The sequence below is a fragment of the Microcaecilia unicolor genome, chromosome 7, assembly GCF_901765095.1.
Source record: "Microcaecilia unicolor chromosome 7, aMicUni1.1, whole genome shotgun sequence".
Lineage (NCBI taxonomy): Eukaryota > Metazoa > Chordata > Amphibia > Gymnophiona > Siphonopidae > Microcaecilia > Microcaecilia unicolor.
This window is the reverse complement of record NC_044037.1, coordinates 102886136-102910921: the sequence shown is the minus strand read 5'-3', so window position 1 is coordinate 102910921 and position 24786 is coordinate 102886136. Positions and strand designations below refer to the sequence as shown.

At 44.0% G+C, this 24786-nt stretch overlaps 1 protein-coding gene across 1 annotated transcript in view; it reads right to left on the bottom strand.

Annotated features, from left to right (window-relative positions):
• Nucleotides 1–24786, bottom strand: part of LOC115473880 (sulfotransferase 1 family member D1-like) — an 87566-nt gene that overhangs the window by 15731 nt on the left and 47049 nt on the right. Inside the window, exons 4-5 of the mRNA XM_030209039.1 lie at nt 5732–5829; nt 5320–5446 (exon numbers count right to left, since the gene is read on the bottom strand). Coding sequence (XP_030064899.1) covers nt 5320–5446; nt 5732–5829 — 225 coding nt within the window. The remainder of the gene's footprint in view (nt 1–5319; nt 5447–5731; nt 5830–24786) is intronic.

Genomic DNA, 24786 nt, shown 5'->3' with positions numbered 1-24786 from the left:
AAAGATGGGTTATGCATTTTTAAGTTAAACCCTCAGAACTCAGGGATTCAGATATTGAACAGAGGCTCCTCAGGATTAGCTAGTCCCAGGACTGGTCTTAGGCAGGGGCGACCGCACAAGGCCTCACACTGCCAAGGGCCCCACAGCCCTTTACGAACCTACCTTACTGCAAAGCACACTGGTGAAGTGGCATACTAAGGGTGGGGGTGGTTTGCTCTGGGTGCCAATCATGAAAGGATGCTGCCATGAGCACCCGTTCCCCTCCCCTCCCGACTGGTGCGGTATTCTTCTCCTTCCTCTCTCTACCCCTCACCTGTTCACCCACTGCAGGCTGCCAATAACGAATCAGCGATGTAAGCGCTGACTTCAGCATATTTCTGAAGCCTTCTTTGTACAGTCTCCCGCCTATGCACGGGAACAGGAAGTGGCTGTACAGAGAAGGCTTCTTGGGCAGGCTGAAGGAGGCACTTACATCACTGCCACTGCCGGCGGCCTGGAAGTTTGGAGGCCTGCTCATGCCTGTGGCTCTGGCTGTTCACTACTCAGCTCTCAGGGAGGGAAGCCGGGGCTGCGGGACACCATGCTGCCTCCCTCATGTGCTCAGCTCCGGGCTGTTCTTCATCCTCCTCTCCCCGGCTAACATCATCAAGCTCTGGTGGTAAGTGGCAGCAGCCCCACCCCCCTCAACCCAGGAACAAGGTAAAAAAAAACAGATTTCGGTTTTTACCCAGGCCCCTCAACCCAGCTAAATCAAAAACTAGACATGTTCATCTACCTACAGCATCTCTACTGGCAGCCACTGCACCCACTAATAGGTGCACTCCAACCTGTATCAGCTGCACCTATGGAATGATTGTCCCTGTCATGGGCTTCTGTATCTGCATAGGGGCTCTCCTCTCTCCAAGGCTACCACGTAGCTCTGTAAAAGTTCTTATCTGCGTCCAGAAAGCAAGTTGGGACTAACAAATGTGGCATTTGGGACTGCACCCCCCCCCCAACTGATCACTAGGGCCAGATGTGCTTAAGGAGGGGGACTGACTGTTCTGCACATCTGGCTCCTGGACTTTTTCTTGGGTTTTACCTGGGCTGGATGTCAAGGGGTTTAGCTTGCTATTTCTACCTTTCTCTTGCAAGCTTCAGTGTGTGAAATATGTCTGTGGGGGGGGGGGGGGGGGACTGACTCTGTATGTATGAACATGTATGACTGTGTTTCTGTATGTGTGTATGAGTTGGGGGGGGGGGGGGCAATGTCTCCAAGTTTTGCTGAGGACGTCCTCACAAAACGTCCCTGTGGAGGGGCGGGGAAACCCATATTGTCGAAACAAGATGGATGTCCATCTTTCGTTTTGATAATACGGTCGGGGACGCCCAAATCTTGACATTTAGGTCATCCTTAGAGATGGTCGTCCCTAGACTTGGTCGTTTCTGATTTTCGGTGATAATGGAAACCAAGGATGCCCATCTCAGAAACGACCAAATGCAAGCCCTTTGGTCGTGGGAAGAGCCAGCATTCGTAGTGCACTGGTCCCCCTGACATGCCAGGACACCAACCGGGCACACTAGGGGGCCCTGCAGTGGACTTCATTAATTGCTCCCAGGAACATAGCTCCCTTACCTTGTGTGCTGAGCCCCCCCAACACCCACTACCCATAACTGTACACCACTACCATAGCCCTTAGGGGTGAAGGGAGGCACCTAGATGTGGGTACAGTGGGTTTCTGGTGGGTTTTGGAGGGCTTGCTGTTTCCTCCACAAACATAACAGGTAGAGGGGGGATGGGGCTGGGTCCGCCTGTCTGAAGTGCACTGCACCTACTAAAACTGCTCCAGGGACCTGCATACTGCTTTCATGGACCTGAGCGTGACATTTGAGGCTGGCATAAAATATTTTTAAAGATATTTTTTGAGGGTGGAAGGGGGTTAGTGACCACTGGGGGAGTAACGGGAGGTCATCCCCGATTCTCTCCGGTTGTCATCTGGTCAGTTTGGGCACCTTTTAGTGCCTTGGTAGTAAGAAAAACACGACCAGGTAAAGTCGTCCAAGTGCTCGTCAGGGACGCCCTTTTTTTCCATTATGGGTCGAGGATGCCCATGTCTTAGGCACGCCCAAGTCCTGCCTTCACTAAGCCTCCGACACCCCCCCGTGAACTTTGGTCGTCTCCGCGATGGAAAGCAGTTGGGGACGCCCAAAATCGGCTTTCCGGTTTGGGCGACCCTGTGAGAAGGATGCCCATCTTCCGATTTGTGTCGAAAGATGGGCGTCCTTCTCTTTCAAAAATAAGCCTGATAGTAAACTAGGTAACTTTGTAAGTCTATCTGCTTAGAAAATGAGCCTGAAACTGTGTGTCCGAGTGTGTATGAGCCTGTGTATCTGTATGTGTGGTGTGTATGTATATGAGTCTGTGTATCTGTGTGTGTGTGTGTCTGTGTGTGTGTGTGCGCCTATGTCTATGAGAAGGTGTGTGTGTGTGTGTGTGTGTGAGGGAGAGGGTCAGTTTAATTTCTGTCTACATATTTCTATTTTTAGTTTGTGGTTACTTATTCTGTACTGGGTGAGGGTGTATTCGTGTTCTGTGTTTGTGAAAAAGACATGGTTTTCTGTTGGCGGGATCATCTTTACTAATCTGGCTTGTTTAGTTTTACAATAGGTGTATTAATGTTCCAGTGCTCACTGCGGTGTTTAAGTTGCTGCCTTTTCCTAGGTACACTCTTGTTGTGTACTCTTGGATTATTACTAAAAATATTTTTTCATATAAAGGAGGGGGTGTTAAATATGCTAGGTACGCCAGCCCTCTTCAGGGCAGGAAAGAACCCCACTCTTTCTTACCCACTGCCATTACCGCGTTCTTCAAAATGGCTGCTGAGACTTCAAGCAGTGGCTTAGTGAGACTTCTGCTGAAGTCTTACGAGACCGCTGCTTGAAGTCTTGGCACCATTTGGAAGAATGCGGCAGCGGGCAGGAAAAAGTGGGGTTCTTTCCTGCCCTGAAGAAACCACTAGACCACCAAGGCGCATTAAGATAGGTTTGGGAAGGGCACCCTGGGGCTTGGTGAGGAAGGGAGGGCATGGCACAGCACGGCACCCTGAGGCGAGAGAGAGAGAGAGGGCATGGTCCTCTGGGACTCAGGGTGCCCCGCTGGTCAGGGGGAGGGAGGGAGGGAGGAAGAGAGAGAGAGAGGGTGGAGTCCTCTGAGGCTCAGGGTCCCCCAGCAGTACCCATACATTAAAAAAAAAAGAATGTCTTGTCAGAAGGGGTGGTGCTAGTGGGGACAGGCTAGGCAAGGAGCTGGGGGTCCCCTCCAAACTGGTCTGCACAGGGCTAGTCTCACCTTTCCAGCCTCAGAGCTCAGGGACAGGACCAAGCTCTCAAGAAAACTGAAGTACTCAAAAGTACCGGTGTAAGACTAGGGTTAACATATGTCCAGTTTTACCTGGACGTCCTCTTTTTGAGGACACGGCCAGGCAACCGGGTGAGTTTTGCCAGCCTGCTTGTTTGTCCAGATTTGCGAACGAACGGGCAGACTGGTGGGCGGACGTCCTATCCTTCTTCCCCTTCTTTACCTTAGTATGGTGCCCTGGTGGTCTAGTGACCTCTTCAGGGCAGGAAAGAGTCCCTTCTTTCCTGCCCGGAGCATCTGCATACTGTCTTTCTCCCAGCACCAATCCAAAATGGCTGCTGAGAGTTCAAGTGGTGGCCTTGCGAGACTTCCGCAGAATTCTTGCAAGGTCACTGCTTGAACTCTTGGCAGTCATTTTGAATCGGCGCCAGGCATAGGCGCCCTATATAAGAGGCTTGGGGAGGCTAAGCCTCCCCAGCCCAAATGCAACCTCTTTTGGAGCGCTTCCCAATCTGGCGGCAGCATAAGGTATTAACTGGAGCTTCCCCTCTCCGCTGCCTTTCTGCCTGAGACTCTCTGCTCCCCGATTCAGTGGCCATCAATAAACAGACTGTGTGCGGGGCCATAGAGCTCTGCACGTCTCTGACAGATTGCCGGCTCCTGCCCAAACAGGATGTTGCATCATAGAGGGTGGGACCGGAAGAGCTGTCAGCGCTGCTGTGCAGAGCTCTATGGCTCCGTGCACAGTGTTTGTTTACCGATGGCCACTGAATCAGAGAGGCAGCGGGTTTGGCAGCAAGGCAGCATGGAAGGGAAGTTCCAGCTTTTTTTTCTTTTTGCAGCTAGGGGGAAGAAGAAAGAGAGAGAAGATAATGCTCAAGGCAGGAAATGGGAGGAAACAGAGAGGATGATGGGGGAGGGAAGAGGCAGAGGCACAATGTTGGATATTTGGGGGGGGGGGGCAGACATAGAAGCAAGGCTAGATGTTTTGGGGGAGAAGAGGCAGATGGGCAAAGCTGGATATTAGGGGGAGAGAAGAAACAGAGGAGCAAAAAAGCTGGATATTGGGGGGAGGGGGAAGAGACAGAGGAGCAAAGCTGGATAGTGAAAAGGAAAACAGGCAGTGGAAGAAGAGAGGCTGAGGTGTAGAGTGAAGAGAGAGAGGGAGGAGCAAGCAATGCTGGAAGGTGGGAGAGAGACAGAGGTGCATTGTATGGGGAGAGAGAGAGAGGCAGAGAAGAGATCTGTATGGTATGTGAGGTAGGGTGAGGTGGGAGAGAGAGAGAGGAGATCCTGGGTGCCTGGGGCAAGGGAAGAGAGAGAAGGGATACTGCATGGCACTAATTGGGGTGGTACTTTTCACATTTGGGATGGGACACCCTTGGTATCTCTGCACTCTGGAAATTGGACCTTAGCACTGGTGCTTTGTGTCATCCAAATGTTCTGACTGCCTATTCTATAGAAATGCACTTTCCTTCCAACTATACTGTTCAGCCATCAAGCTCTCAGACAGTTATTTGTTACTATTTTACTTTTACTTATTTTTTTCTGTGTTGTCAGATAATTATGTAAGCCCCACCCCTGGCACCGCCCCTGACCCCACCCTCTTTACCCTCCCCAAACAGTTGGGCCACCCACCGCCTATGGTGCCAGGAGAAAGACAGTCTGCACTGTGCAATGCACTGGGCAGGAAAGAGGGGGCTCTTTCCTGCCCTGAAGAGTTCACTACAGATCACCAGGGCACCACACTAAGGTAAAGAAGGGGAGGGATAGTGATTAGAGTCATGCAGGTGGAGGGAGGTTAAAAAATTGGGGAGGGAATCTACATGGGGGGAGGAGAGGGAATCTGGCTTTCTTTGGGGGGGTCAAAGTGACAGGGGCGGGGCGGGGTGCAACATGGACGGACATGTGTCCTTTTTTTTTCTTAGGGCAAATATGGTAACTATATAAGACAGATCTCCTGCACACAGTAGCCAACTCACCCTTTCCATCCATGTATTTCTGCAGAAACTCTTCCCAGGTTCCAGGATCTGGGTGCACCTTTGCCATCTGGTAGAAGTGATAATAAGATACAGCCACATCCTTGGCATTTCTGGCCACATATATCATCTGCTCGAGGAAAGGATATGAAATGTTTATTCCCTAATAAGTGATGAGAGTGTTCCTATGCAGGCCTGGGTTTTCAGTGAAATCTGAAATCTCTGGCTGAGGCTTAATTATTTTTCTTTTACCTGACCTCCCAGGAATAAGGGGCTGTCTGGGACATTAGAGGGTCATCAGCATAAACACTAATTGAAAGCTTTCAAAAAATATCTGCCTGCAGAGAGCACAGAAAAAAGTGGTAAAATAAATTAGTCCCTGCTGTACCTACTTGCTATGCTGTAGACTACATACCTTACAGTTCTTATCCCAGAAGCTCTGAGGAAGAAATTCAACAGGTAGATGGGTCTTTATTACTCGGGGAGGAGGCATGGCAGCTAACTGCTCGGTCCCTGGAAAGATATGAGATGCTTAAATAAATCCACTGACAAACAGCTCAGGTGTGGGCTGAAGTTTTCAGAAAGATGTTTATATTTATGTTTATTAAAATTTGTTATACCGCTTGACTTTGATAGAACTCAGTGGTTTACATTTCTGACAGAAAAGTCTAAAACAGACATCCAAGAATCAATCATACCACAGTTCAATAGGCAATTATATCATACATTGTGAATTGCAGTTTCACTAGTGTATCCTTCCCTTCACATCTAATTGAATATCAAAGGCTTGTTTAAAAAAGAAAGGTTTCAATAGAATCTTACATTTTTTGAGATTTGCCTCAGTACGAATGTCTTTTGGAAGATTGTTCCACAGAGGTGGCGCTAGCCAGAAAAAAGCCATAGATCGAGTCAACTTGGCTTAAGTCAAGTGAGGTGTGATTCTGTGATTCTGTAAGGATCTTAAGACCGTAAGATTTTTTTCAGAAAAAAGATAAGTATGAATCACTTGTCAGTTATTATGCACATGATTTAAAATCTGATTTAAAACAGTGACATAGCCACGGAGGGCCAAGGCCCACCCACTTTGAGCTCAGGCCCACCTGGCGGTGGCATACCTTGCTGTGGTTGGCAGGAACCCCTAGGCCCTACCAGCTGAAGACTCCAGGCATCTCTCTTGCTCTATTCCCTTGCTTCCCACCAACGATCAAGCTACTCAATTTCTCAATCTCCTCCCTCTCCCATGTACCTTTTAAAACTTCACTTCTGCAGACTGCCGGCAGCAAACAGCGATTCACATAAGCTGCTTGTACCTGCCCCAGTCTCTTCACTTTGACATGGTCCTGCCTACACAGAAAAAGAAAGTTGTGTCAGCGCTGCGTATGCCTTGTAGCGCTATAGAAATGCTAAATAGTAGTAGTAGTAGTAGGAAGGCTCTGGGGCCGGTGTGAGCAGCTTATGCGAATTGTTCCTCACTGTCAGCAACCTCTGGAACTGCAATTTTAAAAAGTACATTTTAGGGTAGGGGGAGAAGGGAGGTCTGAGAGAAGGAGAGAGATGCTGGATTGCCAGTGGGTGAGGAGAGGAAGAGATGCTGAACTACCAGGAGGGGGGAGGAGAACAGAGGAAATTTTGTGCCCACCCACTTTGGGATCAGGCCTACCCAAAATTGCCCATCTGGTACGTCACTGCAAATAGGACTAAATTCAATTAATGGCACCTAAAAAATTGGTGCAAAAAAAAGCGCTTAGTGCTATTCTATAAACAGTGCTCAAAGTTAGGCATCAATTATAGAATAACGCTTATCACCGGGAACCGCAACTACTTTTAGGCATTACCTTTTACACCAAGAAAACCCTAGTGTAGATCCCATGCCTAAATTAGGCATGGATGACAGATCCCCTTTATTCTATAACACTGTGCATAAATTGTGGGAACTCCCCTGATCTGCCTATGCCCCTCCTACAAGGCTCCTTTTTTGGATCCACGTGTAAATTTTATTCATGGATCCAGCCGCATAATTTTACATGTGTAAATTGTAATTATTGCCAAATAGCACACATAATTGATTATTAGGGCCCAATTATCGATTCTAATTGGCTCATTATTCAATTATATTGTGCACGCAAATTGGACATGTGACCAAATTTGTGTGCAATTTTTAATGCTACCTATAGAATTCAGGGGATAATATACATATAACATAAAATTTAAAACTTTCAAAAGCTAAATCTATTTAAATTGAAAATAAGCATTTTTTTTTACTATTGTCTTATCTTTTATTTTCTCTTTTCTTTGCTCTCAGTCTCCCCTGTTTGTATCATATCTGTCTTCTGATTCCTTGATCTGGACCTCACTTCTCCATTTCAAACCTTCCACCTGTCGCTCTGACATCCATTCTTTTTTTCCTCCTTGTTTATATCAATTTACAGTAAACGTCACAAATGACTATTTAGATATAGTAATTCTGTTGAATACTGTGAGAGAAACAGGCCAATATACAAGCTGGTTTGTGATTTTGTATTTTGATACTAATGTGAAATGTCATGGACCTCAAAGCTTCCCAGTGACACAATTCATTCATGAATAATTGCTCCCATATTGGGTGTGTCTCAACTGTGTTCCGAAGCAAAGTTTTATCATTGGTCCATGGTCCATATAATATTATTGCAACAAAGGGTAAAAAAACGTACCGTGAAAAAAACTCTCACTAGAGAGAAAAATCACTGGTTCCTCAAAAAAAAAAACCCTTGTGCCTACACATATGTATAATACTCGTGAGAAAAAGTGTCCAATGTTTACCAAAAACATGCAATCCAATTCTAACTATGAAGATATCCACTCTTAAATTGGAGTAGAGGAGTGGCCTAGTGGTTAGGGTGGTGGACTTTGGTCCTGAGGAACTGAGTTTAATTCCCACTTCAGGCACAGGCAGCTCCTTGTGACTCTGGGCAAGTCACTTAACCCTCTACTGCTACATTGAGCCTGCCATGAGTGGGGAAAGTGTGGGGTACAAATGTAATTAAAAAAAGATATCAACTCTTAAATTAAAGCCAGCAAGGATTTCCTTCCCCCAAAAAAGACCCAAGTGGTGCACCCCTATACTTCTCTGAAGGGAACTGATTTTCTTTCTGTACATTCTACTTCCGTGTAATGGCGTTCCAATCTTCTCGCTGCTGCTGCGTCCTTTAGACAATAGAACAAACAGAAAGAAAATCGAATGGAGGTGGTGGAGCTGATCTGCAGCAATCCACAGGATTTAGATCCCAATTTCCAAGGGCTCTAGCAAGCAAAGGGGCACTTTTACTAAGCCGCGTAAGTGCCTACGTGCACCCAATGCATGCCAATTCTGAGTTACTGCCTGGCTACTGTGTGGCCCTTGCGGTAATTTCATTTTTGGCGCGCATCCCCTACACACGTCCAAAAAATATTTTTTATTTTCTGGCGAGCATCAGCTACGAATGCCAAGTGGCATTTGATGCGTGCAGGTCATTACCACCCAGTTACTGCGTAAGACTTTACCACTAGGTCAATGGCTGGTGGTTTTCATGTTGACGCATGTCCATTTTTGGCAAAAATGTTTAAAAAGGCCTTTTTTTACAGGTGTGCTGAAAAATGATTCTGCACACACCCAAAACTTGCATCTACACTACCGCAGGCCATTTTTCAGCGCACCTTAGTAAAAGGACCCCAGAGTTTGCTACAGAGCTTCAATCCAAAGACAAATGCATTTGCCTGCTTTGCAGCAAAAACTCCTCTGGGTGCAGAGTCAAGTCCCCCACCGCTGCCAGAAGCCATAGCATACACAGAGGGACTACCACAGGAAAAATCCCCACCATTAATTAACTAGGAGCAAACTGGACAGTTTTCACAAGGAACTAGGGGTAGGAAGGAATTACATTTGGAGTCATTCAGCCCAGGAAGGGACTGATATCCAAGCAGGGCTCTAAAAGGCTTTGTTTCAGCACGTTACACAGGAGTTTCTCACCTCAAGTATTTATCCACTATTAGAGCTCTCAAGAAAATTAACATCTTTAAAAACAGTGGGTTCCATCTAAACTATGTGTACACCCTGCAGAGAATTTAGCTTGTTTTCTGTTTTTAAAAAAACTTCCTTCAGTCCATTTTGGCTGCTAGCTCTTAGTAGCTGGGTAATTCTGGCCTCTGGTCATATTATAGGTTTTTTTTTACCAGTGCTGCAAGGCCATAAGTACACAAATATTGTCATATTGGGAAAGACTGAAGGTCCATCAAGCCCAGCATCCTGTTTCCAGCAGTGGCCAATCCAGGTCACAAGTACCTGGCAAGATCCCAAAACAGTACAATACATTTTATGCTGCTTATTCTAGAAATAAGCAGTGGATTTTCCCCAAGTCCATTTTAATAATTGTCTATGGACTTCTCCTTTAGGAAGCTGTCCAAACCTTTTTAAAACCCTGCTAAGCTAACTGATTTTACTACATTCTCTGGCAACAAATTCCAGTTTAATTACACATTGAGTGAAGAAATATTTTCTCTGATTCGTTTTAAATTTACTACTTTGCAGCTTCATTGCGTGCCCCCTAGTCCTAGTATTTTTAGAAAGAGTAAACAAGCAATTCATGCCTACCCGTTCCACTCCACTCGTTATTTTATAGACCTCTATCATATCTCCCCTCAGCCATCTTTTCTTCAAGCTGAACAGCCCTAGTCGCTTTAGCCTTTCCTCATAGGGAAGTTGTCCCATCCACGTTATCATTTTTGTCACCCTTCTCTGTACCTTTTATAATTCCACTATATCTTTTTTGAGATGCAGTGACTAGAATTGCACACAGTATTTTTGGTGCGGTCTCATTATAATGTCCTCATTTTTGTTTTCCATTCCTTTCCTAATAATACCTAACATTTTATTTGCTTTCTTAGCTGCTGCAGCACACTGAGCAGAGGGTTTCAATGTATCATCACCAATGATGCCTAGATCCCTTTCCCGTTCGGTGACTCCTAATGTGGAACCTCGCATTACATAACTATAAATTCAGGTTCCTCTTTCCCACGTGCATCAGAGTTCACTTCTGATGAAACAAATTTGAATGCTTTGGGTTTATGTCTGTTTAATCATCAAAATGATTGCTTTATTCTTGTAAATATCTTTGGATGTTACAGTCTGTTGGTTAAGCTGTTTGTTGAACACTGTCCACAGGTAAATTCTAGGGTGTAAGGAGGTTTGTCACAGAGGTCAGGAAGCAACTGTCTCTTCTGCTACTAGCCATCCATACTTTAGCTGACACAAGTCTCTGATTCCAGGTACAAGAGAGCTCAGCCACACAAAACAAACTGCAGAAATTAAGCTTGTACTGGGCTTGCCGCCTGAAGGGCATAAACAGTCACAGGATGGACAGGGTGAGCCCAGGAGTTACATCAGCAAATCAGGAATCTATGAAGAACTTAATACAGGAGAGCCACCATACTCCAGCTGTCTTGGACTACTTTATCACTCAAAAATAACACCAACTGAGATAACTGATATAATATATAAGAAACATTCTGATATCTCACTAAACATTTACATGGAAATTTAAAAAAACCCAACAACATAAAAACAGCACATCCAGCTACAAAACCCTGGCACAGATCACCAGGAATTGTTTGTATTTTCTCCATGCAGCCTTAGCCATTTCAGGAAAGGAATGGCCTTCCAAATTAAGAAACAATAAATCATGATATATATATTTTTTAAAAACTGTTTCAAGAGCCAGTCAGAGTTGGGTCCCAAATTAAAAGTCACAAACAAGATAGAAGGAATGCCTAACTTTATTTATTTAGATTTTGCTCATACCTTTTTCAGTGGTAGCTCAAGGTGAGTAACATTCCAAAACAATGGATATTTCTCTGTCCCAGTAGAGCTCACAATCTAACTTTGTACTTGAGGTAATGGAAGGTTAAGTGACTTACTCAAGATCACAAGGAGTAGCAGTGGGATTTGAACTGGCCACCTCTGGATTGCAAGACTGGTGCTCTAACCACTAGGCCACTCCTCTGTTTGATGAAAGAGTTCAAGAAAATGGGAGCAAGCCTCTCCTTCTTTTGAAACAGGGTTAGATTATAAACTCTGGAGGTTAGAGAATAGCTTGAGTTGATCCCTTGAAAACTTCCATGGTATAATATTTCAGCTCTTGAAATATTTAAATGCCTTCAATTTGTGGAAAGTTGATAAATTGCAAGGTACAATGCCACACTACATTGTTCAAACACTCTACTTTTTCACACAGAAACAGACTGTCACAGCCTACCTTATCAAGCTCCTTAGCTTTCCACCCCTTCCACCCCTCAGTCTCCAGTTTGCAAAAATATTCTTTCCCAGTGTCCAGCTGGCTGTCACACACTGTCTCATCAACTTCAAGTTTTAAATTCTTGTCAGTTATGGAAGCCAGGGGTTACTATTACTTTCCAAATCTTCACCATAGAAAGTACTGCTGCTTTTCATTTCTATAGTGCTAACTAAACATACACAGCACTGTAGACTTGCAGATAAGAGACTTTCTCTGCTCTACAGAGCTTACAATCTATTCAATACAGACAAACAGTACAAATAAGAGATTAGGGATTTCATTTATTTTGGCAAATGATTAAAAGCAACATGGGTACAAACAGAGACCAGAGAAGGAGCTGATGTACGAACTCAGGACGTTTATTCCAGATGTGCGGTGCAGGAAGGTGGAAGGAATGGAATCTCGTGTTGGCAGTGGAGTAGAAAGGTACAGATAAGAGTGACTTAGTCCGAGGAGGGGTGTAAAGAGAGAAGAGAGGTAATGAGGAGCTGCAGAAAGAATGTACTTGTACAGCATTAAGAAAAATCTGAAACCAAGACAGAACTGAGTCACAAAATCCAAGTGAGAAAAGAGTACTAATAAGTAACAACAGTGAAAAATGTCAATAGGGCAAGAAGGATGAAGATCAAGTAAAGATCCCTTAACTTGGTCAGGAATAGGTTCCTCAGTTCCTAGTCTTCTCTGCATCCTTCACAGCAGAATTCTCCATCAAGCTCAAGAGAAAGACTTTGTTCCTTTCTGTTCCGAGAGAGCATCGTTTTCAAAGAGGCCAACATCCTCTCTAAAGTGGCCAATATCCTTTACAAGACCCTATAGCCTTCCTGCATTGAACTGTGCATCTAACAAGTCAACAGGTTTAGCTTCCATCTCTGCAATAATTCAGAATCCATTTCTTCAATCACTCCACATCTACTCAAGTCTGGCATCTGTTACCCACTTGATCAGAATCCAGCTTTATGGACTCAACCTACCTGGGCAGATTTCTTGTTTTTCAACTATCTGCATATTGTAAATTATCTATTTCCGTTACTTGAACAGTTGAAAATTAAGAAAACTCATCTTCCTCTGGATATTGGCATGGTTTAGCTGGCCATGGGTATGCGTTGTGAGAACAGCATAGAATGGGAGAAGCTAGTATGTCCAAAGCACAGGATAGTGTTATAGAAAGAGACTGCCTCATTAGCTTATAACATATTGTTTCATGATATAGTAAAGGAAAGACTGCAAGGGTCAATGATCTGAGGATTCCTAAACGTGTTGGTTGTGATTAAACAAGACTGTGGGGGAAGGGTGATTAAGTGTGAAAATTACCAGATGATGGTCAGACAGGGGAAGACCTGAGGGTTAAGATTGAGCAGGTATAAAATAGGACAAGATCAAGGCAAGGCCATACCATACCAGTGAGTAGGGAGGTTGAATGAGGAGCTTGAGGCATGAGAGTTGGAGGGGTCACTGGCATAGAACGCAGCAGGGGCAGCCTGGGAACAGAAGGTGCTTTTCTGCTTTCTAATACAGCCCCAACTGACTGCAGCCTGGCATCCTTGTAGGTATCAATGCTAATGCTTTCTATTGCACAGAGCCAGAACAGTCCTGTGGCCTCCCCTACAAATGTTGCTGTGTTTCCGGCATTATCATGCTGTGAGGTTTGATGGCCATTCAAGCAACAGTGGAGTCCAGTGAGGAAAAACCGCAGAGGTAAGTGAAAGGTTCCAATCTAGGAGACATAAGAGGTCCTCTTCCTTTCCATCTTCCCAGTTATCTGTTACCAGGCACTGCTGTCATCTGCACTGTGAAATAATACATTGGACCAGAGAGAAGTGGAGAAGCAGGAGCCACAGGATTAGTCCTGGTTTTTACTTTTACACATCTGCACCATAAATTCAAACAAAAGGAATATAAAGAGGAAAATCTCTGGAAGTCAGGAGCTTTAGAGTATGTGACCTCCCCTAGATCATCAACTTCCTTAGACACCTACCTTTTTCCATGTCACTTCTTCCTTCATATCTCTCAACTCACAACTGTAACTCTCAGCTGGAACAATTGTTTTTGCCTTCCACTTGTGCCCTTGGTTGTTACCAAGCCAACAGTTTTTCAGCACAAGGTCATTGCTCAAAACAGTAGAAAATTAGCCCAGTCAGTTTCAAAACCCAGTGACTGTAGAACACTGCACTGTTATACTGCCACCTGCAGGCTAGACTAATATCTATAAGTAAAAGTGATTGATTGATTGATTGATTGATTGATTGATTGATTTAAGAAATAAAACTTAGAGCAAACAGTTAAATTAAACCACTGTTTCACCACAGTCTTCCTGACAACCTAACTTTTTCTTTTTTTTTATTCAGATATATAACCATCATCATTCATGCATAGCTGGACAGTTCTATTTATATGTTTCACAAATCTAAGGAACTTTGTTTCAGCCAAAGAACTGCCACAACAGTTTTTTTTCCAGCCATGCATGAGGTCCTGACATGGTCAGGCAGGCCTTCTCATTGTCATCTGTTGACTTAGCGCTGCTTTCTGGCTATGAATAGACTTACCAAACAAGCATTTACAGGATGAACCACACAGGCAGGAGGAGTGGCCTAGTGGTTAGGGTGGTGGACTTTGGTCCTGAGGAACTGAGTTCAATTCCCACTTCAGGCACAGGCAGCTCCTTGTCACTCTGGTCAAGTCTCTTAACCCTCCATTGCCCCATATAAGCCACATTGAGCCTGCCATGAGTGGGAAAACACGGGGTACAAATGTAACAAACAAATATAAATGTCTTCAGGGCTTCTGTACTATGTTTCAGCCAGTAAGCACTGCTGCAGGAGCCACTCATTTCTCATGGCACAAGGCCCTTCTAGAAAATATAATTTATATCAAAATTTGCTGCAAAAAAACACTATCAGGCTTATTTTCAAAAGAGAAGGGCGCCCATCTTTCGACACAAATCGGGAGATGGGCGTCCTTCTCTCAGGGTCGCCCAAATCGGCATACTCGAAAACCAATTTTGGGAATCCCCAACTGCTTCCCATCATGGGAACGACCAAAGTTCCCGGGGGCATGTCGGAGGCGTAGTGAAGGCGGGACTGGGGCGTGCCTAACCAATGGGCATCCTTGAGTGAAAATGGAAAAAAGAAGGGCATCCCTGACGAGCACTTGGGCGACTTTACTTGGTCCATTTTTTCTTATGACCAAGCCTCAAAAAGCTGCGCGAACTGGCCAGATGACCACCGGAGGGAATTGGGGATGACCTCCTCTGACTCCCCCAGCGGTCACTAATCCCCTCCCACCCTGAAAAAAATAACTTTAACAACTTTTTTTTGCCAGCCTGAAATGTCATACTCAGGTCCATCGCAGCAGTATGCATGTCCCTGGGAGGGGAGGCATGTGTGTGTCAGCGGAGGCAAAGCGAAGGCATGGACGTCCTTCTTTCAAACATTTTGGACATCCTGAACTGCCCACCCCCACAGGGATGGCCAAATTTCAAGGGAGTGGCATGGAGGAGTGGCCTAGTGGTTAGAACACTGGTCTTGCAATCCAGAAGTGGCCAGCTCAAATCCCTCTACTGCCACTTGTGATCCAAAATCCAAATTAAAAAAGGGGGTGTTAGAGGCATAGCAGGCATGGATGTCCTTCTCACAGAAACATCCACATTTTGGACGTCAACTGCCAAAGGGATGGAGCCATAGCGAAGGACGTCCTTCACCCATACTCTAAAAAAAAAAGTCCTTGATGAGCACTTGGACGTTTTCACCTGGACTTGTATTTTTCTAAGGTTGTAGACGGCTATTATACATGCAGCTTGTCTGCATGTATGACGCCGTCTTTGGCATGCACAGAGTGCCACGCATAATGCTTGGCTGCTCTACACTGGCTTCCCCTCCTTAAGAAGGAAATCGTGTGCAAATGAGCTAATAGTGAGCAGCTCATTTGCATGCGATTTCCTTCATGCATGCCCGTTCCTTTCCGAATCGCTAAGGGATCGGTAAGGGAAGGGCTTTTTCCATTCAGTTAGTGCATCAGTTAGTCCACTGCAGTGCCCCCTAGGGTGCCTGGTTGGTGTCCTGGCATGTCAGGGGGACCAGTGCACTATGAATGCTGGCTCCTTCCACGACCAAATGAGTTGGATTTGGTCGTTTTTGAGATGGGCGTCCTCGGTTTCCATTATTGCCGAAAACCAGGGTCGACCATCTCTAAGGTCGACTTAAATGTTGAGATTTGGGCGTGTCTGACCGTATTATTGAAACGAAAGATGGACGCCCATCTTGTTTCGATAATACAGGTTTCCCCGCCCCTTTACGGGGACGTCCTGCGAGGACACCCTCAGAAATACTTGGGCGCCCCGTTCGATTATGCCCCTCCATGCATTCCAGCTGCCATCTTGGATGTGTTCCAATGACATCATCAGGTGTCAAGGGAGCTAAAAAGCCTTAAAGGCACATACCACTTTAAAACCATGTATGTTTAAGATACAACCAACTATAAAACACTTGTAATGATAAAAATGTGGAGATTCCCTACTGTTCCTTTTTATTTTATTAAAAAAGCATATTGAGTATGTTCTTTTATATTTATATTCATTTGAATTCTTTTATCTGTATTTTAAGATGTGTGTCCACAGGTATTTAAAGGTTTCTTATCCAATTTTTCACATTTTTTAATCATTACCACAAGTGTTTTATAGTTGGTTGTATCTAGAAGGGCATCACTCAGAGAACAAAAATCTGTCATTAAATGCCGATTTTTTTAGTGATTTTAAACCCTTTTTTAGAGCCATGCTGTAAGTTGAAAGACTAAGATCATACCAGTTTTGTTTTTCATTTTTTTTACCCATAATGACTGGGTTGTTGTTTTTTTTTTTTTTTTTTTTTAGTTTTTATCCTTCATTCATTAAGGAAGTGGTTATTTTGTATTATAAATAGTGGGCAGGATTCAAGATGGAGGACTCCTGCACAGACATATGAAGCTGTTGCTCTGCCCTCTGTGGATAATAAGTTGCTGAAGTAAGTTAAAACTTCTTTTTTTATCTTCCTTTGTTTCACCTTACTACTCTAGCACTCTTCTGGAGCTGTATAACCTGTTGCTTTATCTTTTAAAAGAACATAGAGCTCTGAGTTTATGTCTTTATGCATTTCCTTTATCCAGCTTATAATTGAAAGTGATCGCCGGCCATCTTCCGGCACAAATCGGGAGATGGCCGGCGATTTCTTAAAAGCGGCATTTTTGACAGCCGGTGAAAGTTCAAGGGGGCGTGTCGGTAGATTAGCGAAGGCGGGACATGGGCGGGCATGGGCGCGGCTACCAGATAATGGAAAAAAAAGTGGTGTTAAGCAGTATTTTGCCGGCTTTACTTGGTCCTTTTATTTTCACTACCAAGCCTCAAAAAGGTGCCCCAACTGACCAGATGACCACTGAAGGGAATGGGGCATGACCTCCCCATACTCCCCCAGTGGTCCACAATCCCCTTCCAAACTAAAAAAATAAAACTAAAAACCTTTTTTGCCAGCCTGTATGCCAGCCTCAAATGCCATACCCACCTCCATGACAGCAGAATGTGTTGTATCCTCCGACAGCCTTTCCCTGGTTGCGATGTGGCTCTCGAGTGAGTGTGACACCTTTTCTGTTAGGTGCCCTGCAGAGTCACATTAGCAATGCATTGTGGTGGGTGTAGGGTACTGGGCTCTACTCCCATGGTGCTTTTCCCCCCTGCTAACTGGGTCAGAGTGTGCCCTGTTTTGTTTCCTGTTGTAGTTCATGCGGTAGTGGCCATTTTTGTAAGCCAATTTTAGTTCCCTTTCCTGTGTTACCCACGTTAGAGAACGTAGTTCTTACCTTGAATGGTGCTGAAAGAGGGCATTGTACACCATTGTGCCAGCTCTGACCTACTGCTAATCTTAGTACCAGGGGACTCTTTGCCAGTGGGGCACAACCTCTGATCTGCAGTTAACTGTGAGTAAACGTGGTTATTTCAAGAAAGGACTTTTTCAGAGAGATTAGTCTTCAGGTATGAACTGGTGTGCCAAAGTTATACAGCAGCAATAAGTCCTAGAGGCTGTATGCAGGTCCCTGAAGCAATTTTAGTGGGTGCAGTACATTTGTGGGTAGTGGGTTTGGGGGGGGGGGTTTGGAGGGCTCAGCTCCCAAAGTAAGGGAGCTATTCACGTGGGAGGTTTTCTGAAGTCCACCGCAGTGACCCCTAGGTTGGCTGGTTGGTGTCCTGGCATGTCAGGGGGGCCAGTGCACTAAAAATGCTGGCTCCTCCCACGGCCAAATGCCTTGAATTTGGCTGGGGTTTGAGATGGCCGACATAACTTTCCATTATCGCTGAAAAACAAACCCGGCCATCTCAAACCCGGCGAACTCCACGGCATTTGGCCGGGCTAAACCGACTATCGAAAAAAAGATGGCCGGCCATCTTTTTCGATAATACAGTTCCAGCCAGCTGTAGCGCCGGCGATCTATTTGGCCGGCGACTTTCGATTATGCCCCTCCACGTCATCTTGGATGATCAGTTTCACTGCAAGGGTAAATCTTGTGTGTCCCTGGTTAGGTATGTTGCTTTTGTTTTATTTGATTATATGACTTATTATTCTTGTTGGTTTTGATACTTTTTATCTTTTTTATGTCATACATATATATGTTGATTTTAATTAAATTTTATTCATAAGTACATAAGTAATGCCACACTGGGAAAAGACCAAGGGTCCATCGAGCCCAGCATCCTGTCCACGACAGCGGCCAATCCAGGCCAAGGGCACCTGGCAAGCTTCCCAAACGTACAAACATTCTATACATGTTATTCCTGGAATTGTGGATTTTTCCCAAGTCCATTTAGTAGCGGTTTATGGACTTGTTCTTTAGGAAACCGTCTAACCCCTTTTTAAACTCTGCTAAGCTAACCACCTTCACCACGTTCTCTGGCAACGAATTCCAGAGTTTAATTATGCGTTGGGTGAAGAAAAAATTTCTCTGATTTGTTTTAAATTTATTACACTGTAGTTTCATCGCATGCCCCTTAGTCCTAGTATTTTTGGAAAGCGTGAACAGACCTTCACATCCACCTGTTCCACATCACTCATTATTTTATATACCTCTATCATGTCTCCCCTCAGCCGTCTCTTCTCCAAGCTGAAAAGCCCTAGCCTCCTTAGTCTTTCTTCATAGGGAAGTCGTCCCATCCCCGCTATCATTTTAGTCGCCCTTCGCTGCACCTTTTCCAATTCTACTATATCTTTCTTGAGATGCGGCGACCAGAAATGAACACAATACTCAAGGTGCGGTCGCACCTTGGAGCGATACAATGGCATTATAACATACTCACACCTGTTTTCCATACCTTTCCTAATAATACCCAACATTCTATTCACTTTCCTAGCCGCATCAGCACACTAAGCAGAAGGTTTCAGTGTATTATCTATTATGAAAAGATTTTTTTATATACATGTTTTCAGTTTTTATGAAAATGATTTATTCTGTATAATATATATTTTTTATTTGTTTGTATTTTTTTTGCTAGCTGTTTAAGTTTACCTCTGATACAGCCTATTTGGTGAAACGTGGCCACGTCGGGATTTGTTTGAATAAAAACTCTTTTGGACTTGACACTATAAAGTCTAAAATATAGTGTCTGCTTTGGTGTTGCATGAACATCCAGCAGACCGAATCTGGACAAACTTCGTTCCACTTACCGATGAAACCGTCACCCAAGCGATCAACAGGTTCGCCAAATCCCACAGAAAACTGGACATATGTCCCAAAAACCTAATAAAATCTGCCCCTCAACGCTTCATAGCAGACCTCACATCACACCTAAGCCACATGCAACAACATGGACTCTTCCCTAAGGATAAAGGAAACATACTACTCACCCCAATACCTAAAGACTCAAAGAAAAAAGCAAATGGCATAACTAACTACCGCCCGGTAGCATCCATCCCTCTGGCAGTCAAACTAATGGAAAGTATGGTAACCGACTACTTAAACAAATTCTCAGTACTACACGAATCACAATCAGGATTCCGATCCAACCACAGCACCAAAACAGTACTAATCACTCTCCTAACCAAATTCAAACAAGCAATTGCAACTGGCAATAGTGTACTTCTCCTACAATTCGACATGTCCAGCGCGTTCGACATGGTAAACCATAAAATACTATTAAACATGTTAGAATACTTCGGGATTGGTGGAAGCGTACTTAGTTGGATCAAAGGCTTCTTAACTGCAAGAACATACCAAGTGATATCAAATTCAAATACATCATCATCACCATGGAAACCAGAATGTGAAGTACCCCAAGGATCACCACTTTCATCGACCCTTTTCAACCTAATGATGACACCTCTAGCCAAATCGCTATCCAACCAAGGCCTAAATCCTTACATCTACGCAGACAATGTCACAATCTACATCCCATTCAAACATGATCTAACAGAAATCACAAATGAAATCAAACACAGCTTCCAAATCATGAATTCATGGGCAGATGCATTTCAATTAAAACTCAATGCAGAAAAAACACGTCTCATCCTCTCATCACAATATAACACGAACAAACCCACCACTATAAACACCCCAGACTATACCCTTCCTGTTTCAGATAGCCTGAAAATTCTCAGAGTTACAATTGACTGAAATCTCACACTAGAAAGCCATGCGAAAAATACAACAAAGAAAATGTTCCACTCAATTTGGAAACTCAAACGAGTAAAACCTTTCTTCCCAAGGGAAATATTCCGCAGCCTGGTACAATCAATGGTGCTAAGTCACCTAGACTACTGCAATGCACTCTACGCTGGTTGTAAAGAACAAATCATCAAGAAACTTCAAACAGCCCAAAACACTGCAGCCAGACTCATATTTGGTAAAACAAAATACGAAAGTGCCAAACCCCTAAGAAAAAAACTACACTGGCTCCCACTCAAAGAACGTATTACGGTCAAGGTTTGCACCCTGGTTCATAAAATCATTTACGGACATGCCCCAGTCTACATGTCAAACCTCATAGACCTACCACCCAGGAACACTAAAAGCTCAGCACGCACATTCCTGAATCTCCACTTCCCCAACTGCAAAGGACTAAAATACAAATTAACACATGCATCCAGCTTTTCCTACATAAGCACGCAGTTTTGGAATGCATTACACTTGATGTGAAAAAAATGCGCGACCTAATCAACTTTCGGAAATCACTAAAGACCTACCTCTTCAACAGAGCATACCACAATGATCCATCATATGAACTTTAGCGCATTACCGCTTGATCTGTTATTTCAAATGTGATCTCTTTATACCTGATTGCTTAATTCCACTGTGAGGGGAATAATCGAACAGTGCCGGCGAAATTGATGGCTGGCCATCTTCGGGCCCGGCGCCGTAAGCAGGCGGAGCCAAGTGTATTTTCGAAATACGCTTGGTGCCGGCCAAATCGCTTGCCGGGTTTAGAATAGCATCGCTGGCGGATCGCTGGGTTTAGATGAGATGGCCAGCTCCAATTTTCAGCCATAATGGAAACCGGACCCAGCCATCTCAAACCCGGCGAAATGCAAGCCCTTTGGCAGTGGGAGGAGCCAGCATTTGTAGTGCACTGGCCCCCCTGACATGCCAGGACACCAACTGGGCACCCTAGGGGCACTTAAAAAATCTTAAAAAAAACCAAAATTAGCTTCCAGGTGCATAGCACCATTCCCTTGTGTGCTGAGCCCCCCAAATCCCCCCCAAAACCCACTGCCCACAAGTCTACACCATTACCATAGACCTAAGGGGTGAAGGGGGGCACCTACATGTGGGTACAGTGGGTTTGGGGTTTTTTTTGGAGGGCTCAACATTAACCACCACAAGTGTAACAGGTAGGGGGGGGGGGGGTGGGCCTGGGTCCACCTGCCTGAAGTGCAGTGCACCCACTAAAAACTGCTCCAGGGACCTGCATACTGCTGTCAGGGAGCTGGGTATGACATTTGAGGCTGGCAAAAAATGTTTTAATTTTTTTTGTGTGTGTGGGAGGGGATTGGTGACCACTTGGGGAGTAAGGGGAGGGATCCCCGCTTCCCTCCGGTGGTCATCTGGTCAGTTGGGGCTCTTTTTTGGGATTTGGTCCTAAAAATACATGGACCAAGTCCGCCCGGCGAAATACTCGTTCGAACCGGTGGTTTTTTTTTTCATAATAAGGTGAAGCTGGCCATCTTGTAACCCCGCCCCGCCCCCTTCCCGCCTTCGCTACCTCCCAACACGCCCCCTTGAAGCAATTGTGCCCGGCCAAAATTGGCTTTCGATAATACCAATTTGGCCGGGATTGAGAGATCGCCGGTGATCTCCTTCGAAAATAAGCCAGTATGTCTCCCATGTTCTTTATGTAATTACCAATTGTATCCTTTACTCTGGAATGGCGATAACCATGATGGAACAATGTAAGCCACATTGAGCCTGCAATTGGGTGGGAAAATGTGGGATACAAAGGCAATAAATAAATAAATAAATAAATAATGGCTTATGGACTTTTCTTTTAGGAAATTATCCAAACCTTTTTTTAAGCTCTGCTAAGCTAACTGCTTTTACTACATGGTAGACAGTGAAAGTGCAGGTGAAGAGAGTGGAGGACTATTTACTACCTCTGAGGGAGTGACTGAGCAGAGGTGCAGCACTGATATTCCCCTGCAGAAGCTGTAATCATCCCTCTCCATCCTTCCCAAGAAAGCTATGGAGAGAGAGAAAGTTTTTCATGATTGTATTGTCAGATAAGCAGTTTAAGGGTGGTTGCTGCTGGGAAGTACTTACTATCACAATTAGGCAGAGCAAGTCAATTATCTGGCAAGCAGGGTCCTGATCTTGATCAAGTCATTTCACTCTCTGTTGCCTCAGGTATAAAACTTGGCAATATATCTTCTTGGGAAAGGAACTAATTACCTATTTTTCTGTAATTCACCTTGAGCTCTGATTTTATTTATTTATTCATTTTGAAATTTTAACAAGAACTTGTTATTCGAAATACAGCTGTAAATGTTTTCAAATAAAAATACATTAATGACATAAATCAACATTGTCACAATTCACATATCAACAAAATATTTTTTTTTTTGCTTTGTTAGCCCACATTTACATTTTGGAAGAGAGCGATAAGAGTTAGGGAAGATTCTACATATTAAAGTAAAAAAGAAAATAATGGCGTGCTATTCCAAGCTTTATCTAGTTACTTAAGTTGTTTCATGTCCAGAAATGATTTCAGGTGGTCAGGTGAATAAAAAGTATATTTCACCTCACCCAACTTAACATTACACTAATTTATTTATTTATTTATTTATTGCATTTGTATCCCACGTTTTCCCACCTTTTTGCAGGCTCAATGTGGCTTACAATGTATTGTGTTTAGTGGTACTAGATTAGAACGTAATCAGTTATTGTTACATAGAGGTGTTGAGTAACATGGTAGAAGTTTAAAGCAGCAGATATTATAAAAATAATTATATATTATTACATAGAGATTTAGAATAACATGGTAGAAGTTTAAAACAAGCAGATCTTATAAAATAGTTCTGTGTAAAGATATAGGAGATGCATGTATTTATGTTTGTTGTTCTGTGTAGTATGCCTTATTAAAAAGATGGGTCTTCAATGATATTCGAAAGTTTGTTAGTTCGTAGATCTTTCTCAGGTTGTGCGGCAGTGCGTTCCATAGCTTGGCACTCAAGTAGGTAAAGTTTGCTGCATGCGTAAGTTTGTATTTTAGACCTTTGCAGCTTGGGAGATGAAGGTTAAGGAATGTGCGGGCTGATCTTTTGGCATTCCTAGTCGGTAAGTCTATCAGGTCTGACATATAGGCTGGAGCATCTTCATAGATGATTTTATGAACTAGGGTACAGATCTTGAACATGATGCGTTCTTTGAGTGGGAGCCAGTGTAACTTTTCTCGTAGTGGTTTGGCACTTTCATATTTTGCTTTTCCGAATATGAGTCTGGCTGCTGTGTTCTGGGCTGTTTGAAGTTTCTTGATTGACTGCTCTTTACATCCAGCGTAGGGTGCATTACAGTAGTCTAGGTGACTGAGCACCATTGATTGTACCAGGTTGCAGAAAATTGTCATTGGGAAGAAATGTTTTACTCTTTTCAATTTCCACATTGAGTGAAACATCTTCTTGGTTGTGTTTTTCGTATGACTCTCTAGTGTAAGATGACGATCGATAGTCACTCCAAGAATTTTTAGGGTGTCCGAGATAGGGAGTGTCAAGTTTGGTGTGTTTATGGTGGTGAATTTATTTGTATTGTGTTGGGAGGTAAGTATTAAGCATTGGGTTTTTTCTGCATTAAGTTTCAGCTTGAATGCATCCGCCCATGAGTGCATGATGTAAAGGCTTTAGTTAATATTGCTGGAGATTTCCTGTATATCTTGTTTGAATGGGATGTAGATCGTTACGTCGTCTGCGTATATGTATGGGTTGAGGTGTTGGTTGGTTAGTAGTTTGGCCAAGGGTATCATCATTAAGTTGAATAGAGTCGGTGAGAGGGGGGATCCCTGTGGAACTCCACATTCCAGTGTCCATGTGGCAGATGTAGTCGATTTAGTTGTCACTTGGTAAGATCTTGTGGTTAGGAATCCCTTGAACCAGCTAAGAACGTTGCCTCCAATTCCGAAATATTCAAGGAGATGTAGTAGAATACTGTGATCAACCATATCGAAAGCGCTGGACAAGTCAAAATGTAGAAGTAGTATATTTTGCCAGTTGCGATCAATTGTCTAAATTTGGACATGAGAGTAACTAGTACTGTTTCAGTGCTGTGATTAGAACGAAATCCTGATTGGGAATCATGGAGTATTGAGAACTTATTTAAATAGTCAGTAAGTTGTTTGGTTACCATTCCCTCCATTAGTTTGGTTATTAGGGGGATAGATGCTACTGGTCTGTAATTAGTTATTTCGCTAGCATTTTTCTTTGTGTCTTTGGGTATGGGGGTGAGTAGAATATTTCCTTTCTCCTTTGGGAAGAGACCATTTTGAAGCATATAGTTCAGATGTTCCGTGAGGTCTGTTATAAATTGTTGAGGGGCAGATGTTATGAGGTTGATGGGACATATGTCTAATTTACAGTGAGATTTAGCAAATCTTTTGAGCGTTTGGGAGACAACGCCATCTGATAGTGTCTTGAAGTTTGTCCAGGTTCTGTCCGCTGGGTATACGCCATGG